Below are 6,041 nucleotides of genomic sequence, written 5' to 3'. Positions count from 1 at the left end.
CATGCTCTGCAGCGCCGCCCTTTCTCCCACCTCCACAGGTCACTACAGCCCCATTTTTCCCATGATCCTCTGCAGTTCACCCTGATTTCCCATGATCCTCCACTCTGCAAGTTTCCCATGAGTCCACATGGCTCACTCCACTTTCCCATGATCCTCTGCAGCTCCACGGTCGCCCCCTCCCTCCGGCTTTCCCACAATCCTTTGCAGCTCACGCCAATTTCCCATGATCCTCCACTCTGAACTTTTCCCATGATCCAACGTAGCTTGTTCCAATTTCCCATGATCCTCCACTCCCTGATTTCCCCATGATCCAATGGGGCTCGCCCTCATGTCCCAGGATCCTCTGCAGCTCCAGTCGCCCTCCTGCCCTGGTTTTCCCACAATCCTCTGGGGCTCGCCCCCATTTCCCATGATCCTCCACTCTGCACTTTTCCCATGATCCAACGTAGCTTGTTCCAATTTCCCATGATCCTCCACTCCCTGATTTCCTCATGAGCCAATGGGGCTCGCCCTCATGTCCCAAGATCCTCCGCCGCATGGCCCTCGCCCCCTGGCTTTCCCACAGTCCTCTGCGGCTCACCTCACTGTCCCACGATCCGCGGCAGAGGGGGCCGGGGTGGCGGCTACACCGGGGTCTCCTGCTCCTGCAGCTCAGGGGCGGAGTGCTGGCGGCGCATGCGGGGCGGGGCGGCGTAGGGCGGGAAGGGGGTGCGCGGGGTGGGGCAGGGATGGCGGACAAGGCCATGCGGAGGGGGGGGTCTTCACGCCCCCTCCAGCACGTGGGCACATGACGAGCACTTATGGGCCGTACAGTGGGCGTAAGAACTAGAACCCGGCAATGCGGAGCATGATTGGTGCCTGGCTGGTGGAGCTAATCCGTTCCCCGCACCTGCCCCCCTGAGACTCGGACAAAGGGCTCGTGCGAGGGGCACTCGGTGTGTGATGTGTGTTGTGTGGTGTGGCTGAGGTGCAAAGGGTCAAGAGGGAAGGAGGGGGTGCTGATGGAATGGGGCACTGACCTGCCCCCCGCCCTGCGCCCCCCGGCAGTAAGTGGACTCGGACAACCCTCGATGAGGGCACTGGTGCAAGGAGTGCGGGAGGGAGCTGATGGGGCCTGGAGGTGGGGTGCCAGCCGGCAGTGCGTCCCGTCCCCGTCCCCGTCTGTCTCTGTCCTCACCGCCGGTATAGCACGATTTGGACAGGGAATAACCGTTCAGCACTCCGTGCAAGTGGCACGGTGCAGCAAAAGGACTGGGAGGGTGGTGTGGAGCCGAGAGGGGCGCAGAGCCGCAGGGGGGAGTGCCGGCCAGTGGCCGGCTGACCTGCGTCTCTCGCCCCGGCAGTACGCGGACTCGACCAGCGGGGACTACTGGACAACCCACTCCGGCGAGGGCAGCTGATGAGAGGGAAGGGACAGGGAGGTGGTCGGAGCCCGGAGGGGGGTGCGTGGTGGGCGAGCGACCGCTGCGTCAACCCACCCCCGGCAAAGTTCGTGACGCGGACAGCGGGGAGACTCGGACCAAGCGCTGGTGCGAGAGGGACTAGGGGGGGGGGCCGCCAGTGCGTGCGAACCCGTGCTCTCCACCGGCAAAGTAACGGACCCGACCGACCAGCGGGGACGACCTCGACAAGCGCTCGTGCGAGGGGCGCTGATCAGCCGAGGAGGGACTGGGAGGATGTGCGGAGCCCGGAGGGGGTGCCAGCCGGTGGCGGTTAGCTGACCCCCGTGTCTCTCCCCCGGCAGTACCCGACTCGGACAGCGGGAACTCGGACAAAGCGCTTCGTGCGAGAGAGCGGCGGCATGAATCCCCTCGCTGCGGGAGAAGCTGCCAGCCACCAGGTGCAGAGCACGGAAGCGCTGCGGCTCCCCCAGACAGCGGCAAGACGCGGAGCCCTCCGGGTCTAACCAGATCCCGCAGCGCCAGGCGCCTGGGGCCAAGGACCCCCGCTGGGTCACCCTGGCCGACCCTGAAAGCAGGCGTGAAAGGAGATCTGCTACGAAGGTGGCGCTCCAACGACTTCCGGCACAGCGCGCAGAGATCGAGGACACAGAGCATGATTGTCAAGATGAAGGAGCTGTGCCGGCCTCTAACGCCAAGCGCGACACCCCACAGAAAGAGACTGGCGGGGCCGGCCCAGAACGTGTGGACACCGGGGGTGGGCGAGGAGCGGGGCGAGGGGACCGGGGGGCGCCCCAACCCGGCCGTGGACGACCTGCGGGCCCAATCGACAAGCTGAAACACTGACATCCTGCAGGAGTACAAGAATCAGAAACCACATGAAAGGACGAGGAGACCGGCCGCGCCACCGCATGTCAAGAATGGAGAGGGTCATCCCATCTACTCAGTGAGCGGAGAACCCAGGCCCGGAGCATCTGACCCCAACAATCCCACCCCCCTTACAGAAGCTGGGGAGAGAACACCCAGGAGTCCGGGCTCCTGGCCCCCTCTGCTCTCCCCAAGCTCCCACTCCCCCCCAGAGCGGGAGAAGAGCCCAAAGAGTCCTGGCTCCCACCCCCCTGCTCAACCCACGCCCTGCCAGAGACGGGAGAGAACCCAGGCCCCGGCTCCCAGCCCACCCGATCCCAGAGGGGAACGCCAGGCGTCCTGCCCCCTAACGCTGCCCCGTGTGCCGACAGAGGACGGGCGGCCGAGACACTGGCGTACACTGGAAGCTCCCCGCTGTTGGAGACGAGGCCCCGCAGGAAGCGGAGCCGCGCCGGGCGAGCCACAGAGCGCGTGTGCCGGCTGATGGAAGCAGGAACCACGGCAGTCCGGACGCGGCCGCCTCCGTGCGAAGCAGGAAGCAGGCCCCGGTCCAGACCAGCAGACAGCGCTCAGCAAGTGCCTCCGCCGCCAGCCCCACGGCCTGACGCAAGTTCGTGACCCCCCCAGGACTGCAAGCTGCTCAAGCTTTTCCTTTAAGAGCCAGCCCCCACCACCGCTAACTCCTGGGGCCCCAGCTCACGCCTTCATGGAGGAGCCGCGGGCAGAGGGGTGGACGGCCCGGCCCAGGACAGAGCCGGCCCCCGGGAGGTCGCCCCGAAGTGACACCGGCGGCCCCCACCCTCCTGGCGGCCCCCCCACAAACGCAGTCTCCGAGCCCCGGCGACCCCCACCGGCGCAACTCCCTGATACGGCGGGGCACGGGCCAAGCCCTCCGCCCGGGCGCGCCGGAGCAAACACCCCCTCCCGCGAAGCCAACTATTACCCGCGAAGAGCAGCACCAGCCTTACCCGCAAGCACCGCCCCCACCCGGCCCCCACCCGCCCTAACGCCGCCCCGCCCCGCCGCATGCGCCGCCACACCCGCCCTAGCTGCAGGAGCAGGGAAGACCCCGCTGTGTGCGCCACTCCGCTCCCCCTCTCGCGCGCATCGTGGAACAGTGAGGTGAGCCGCAGCCAGGACATGTGGAAAGCACGGGCGAGGGCCATCGATGGCGGAGGATCTATGGACATGGGGCGGTCGAGCCCCATTGCCTATGAGGAAATCAGAAAAGGAGAGGATCATGGGAAATTGGAACAACTACGTGTATGGGAAAAAGTTGCAGAGTGGAGGATATGGGAAATGGGGCGATCCCCAGAGGAATGTGGGAAAACCAGGAAGGATGGGCGACTGGAAGCTGCAGAGATCCGGACAGAGGGCGAGCCCAATTGGATCAGTGGGAAATCAGGGATGGAGGACATTGGGAAATTGGAACAAGCTAACGTTGGATCATGGAGGAAAAGTTCAGCAGTGGAGGATCATGGAATTGGCCGGAGCTGCAAAGGTTGTGGAAGCGGAGGGAGGGGCGACCGGGAAGCCTGCGGAAGATCATGGGAAAGGGTAGTGGAGCATGTGGACTCATGGAAAGTTGCCAAGTGGTGATCATGGAAATCAGGTGGACTGCAGAGGATCATGGAAAATGGGGCTTGTAGTGACCTGATGGAGGTGGATGAAAGGGCGGCGCGGCAGAGCACACAGAGGAAATGAAAGCTGGGACTCAACACAAGAGGTTGTGGAATAAGACTGGGACAGCTCCCATCTGGGGTGGTTGGAACCCCCTGGGAGCCAGCAGGCCTGTTTGCTCCCCACAGCTCCCCGATGTGGCCAGTGCCCCCAGGGGCTCTGGGTGTTGGAGGACTCCAGCCTGGGGCCTCCCACAGCAATCAGGTAATATTGAATGCCCCACCCCCCCCCTTCCCGGTCAAATGTCCAAAGCCCACCCATAACAGCGCACTGCGAGGCCCGTGGGTATGGGCTCCCCCACACCCAAGACAGAAGATAGAGGGGGAAGAGGGCCAAGATGTGGAGCTGTGGGGGGAGCCAGGACCCCTGGTTCTCTCCTGCTTGCCATTGTGGGGGCCTGTGCTAGATGTGACCACTGAGGAGACGGTTCCTGGCCTGAAAACCTGCAGGCGTCTTGCCTGAGCCCTCAACGGAGTGGGAGCTTCCCAGCTGGCCCCCAGCCGGCCCCCCCAAGCTGTGAAGATCCCACCCTCCCTGCAGAGGGGGGCCCCGGCAGAGATGGACAAGCGCTGACCCACACCCCCCGCCCAGGGCATGAAGCCCTGACACCGAGAACATTCACGCCACTGCCTGGCCGCCGCCCGGGGTATCCCCCCCATTCAGCCTCCCTGCCACCCCACACGTTGTGCCTGTGTGTTGTCTGTGCATCCGCCCCCCTGTCCATGTTCTGGGTTGGATTATTCTTTTGGGGAAGGGGGCTAGGCCGAGGAATTCATATTTCCCACCCCCCCCCATAAACATATAAACCTGTGGGAGGTCTGTGTGGGAGGGGCTGGCTGGGGGAGGTCCCTGGGGAGGGTGTGTGGGGAGGGGCTGGCTGGAGGAGTCTCTGCGGGGAGGACTTGTGGGGGACGGGGCTGCTGGGGATTCCCTACGAGAGGGTTGGGGGGTCTGAGTGGGAGCAGCTGGCGGGACTTCCTGGGTGGGGTTTACCATAGGGGGGCAGCTGGGGGTGCCTGGATCGTGGGGTCTATGGGGGTACCTGGGGGTTGGGAGTTCTGGGGGAGCTGGGATGGGGAGAGCTGGGGGTGAGGGAGTGTCTGTGGGGGAGCTAGAGAGGGATGGTACCTGGGTGAGGAGTGTTGGGGGGAGCTGGTCGAGGGGGTACTGGGGCGGGAGGGTGTCGGGAGGGGACTGGGAGGTGAGGAGATCTGGGATAGGAGCTGGCAGAGGGGGGCCTGAGGCGTTCCATTGGGATGCCCTGGGGGTGTGGGGGGAAGTGAGTGGGGAAATCTCCCCTGGGTGGGAAGGGCCCCCCAAGTAGGTCAGTTTGGTCCTCCGGTTCCACCCCTCCTCCAGCTGCAGGGACCCCAGGACCCTATGCTCGGCGTGGCGATGGCCCGTGTTTTTACACAGCTGGTTGGGCTGGGGATCCGTGGGGGTATAAGGGGCCTTTTAAACCCCCCCATGGGGGGCGGGGCTATACACAGAGGTTTAGCTTGTGGGGGGGCTGAGGTCCAGCTCTGACCCCCTCACCTTCCCTTCCCACCCCAATGTGGGCACTTAGGGCGGTCAAGGCCCCATGGGGAGTGGCAGAGGAGAGGGGGCGGCTGAAGAGTCCTGACATGCTGGAGTGGGGGCTCAGCTGGGGGGCGCTGCCCCTAAGGTACTGGGGATGGGGGGATCCTTGTATAAATAGGATGCACGCTGCACCCCAGAGCTGGCCGCAGCCTTCCGCCGGGCCCGGTGCCAGATTCCTTGGCAGAGAGTTTCCCCAAAGGCAGCTCCTCGTGGGGCTGAGTCACTGCCCCCACCACCACCCCGGGCCCGTGGCGAGCGCAGGCCGGAAAACCAACCGCCACAGCAAAGGCTTTCTGGCAAGCCGTGACCCTCGCCCCCGCTAGCCGGCTCTGCCGGTTGCTCCCACTGCTGACCCACAGGCCCTGCGGCCAGCCCAGCCCCCAGTGCCCATACCCCAACCCGCTCCCCCCCACCCTGCCGGTGCCCCTCACTCCCGACCCGGCAAGGCCCCTGCTCCCACAGCTCAGCCATTGCCCCCCTCAGAGGACACAGTTTGAGACATCACAGAGGCAG

At 65.1% G+C, this 6,041-nt stretch overlaps 1 protein-coding gene across 1 annotated transcript in view; it reads right to left on the bottom strand.

Moving 5' to 3' along the window:
- Positions 1-371: 371 nt before the first annotated feature.
- KIF1C (kinesin family member 1C) overlaps positions 372-6,041 on the bottom strand; it is a 33,842-nt gene continuing 28,172 nt past the window's right edge. Inside the window, exons 16-18 of the mRNA XM_075070624.1 lie at positions 2,667-2,747; positions 1,573-2,250; positions 372-759 (exon numbers count right to left, since the gene is read on the bottom strand). Of these exons, the coding sequence (XP_074926725.1) occupies positions 624-759; positions 1,573-2,250; positions 2,667-2,747 (895 nt within the window). The 3' untranslated portion in view covers positions 372-623. The remainder of the gene's footprint in view (positions 760-1,572; positions 2,251-2,666; positions 2,748-6,041) is intronic.

The sequence above is a fragment of the Chelonoidis abingdonii genome, chromosome 11 (assembly GCF_003597395.2).
Source record: "Chelonoidis abingdonii isolate Lonesome George chromosome 11, CheloAbing_2.0, whole genome shotgun sequence".
Lineage (NCBI taxonomy): Eukaryota > Metazoa > Chordata > Testudines > Testudinidae > Chelonoidis > Chelonoidis abingdonii.
This window is presented reverse-complemented; position numbering and strand designations above follow the sequence as displayed.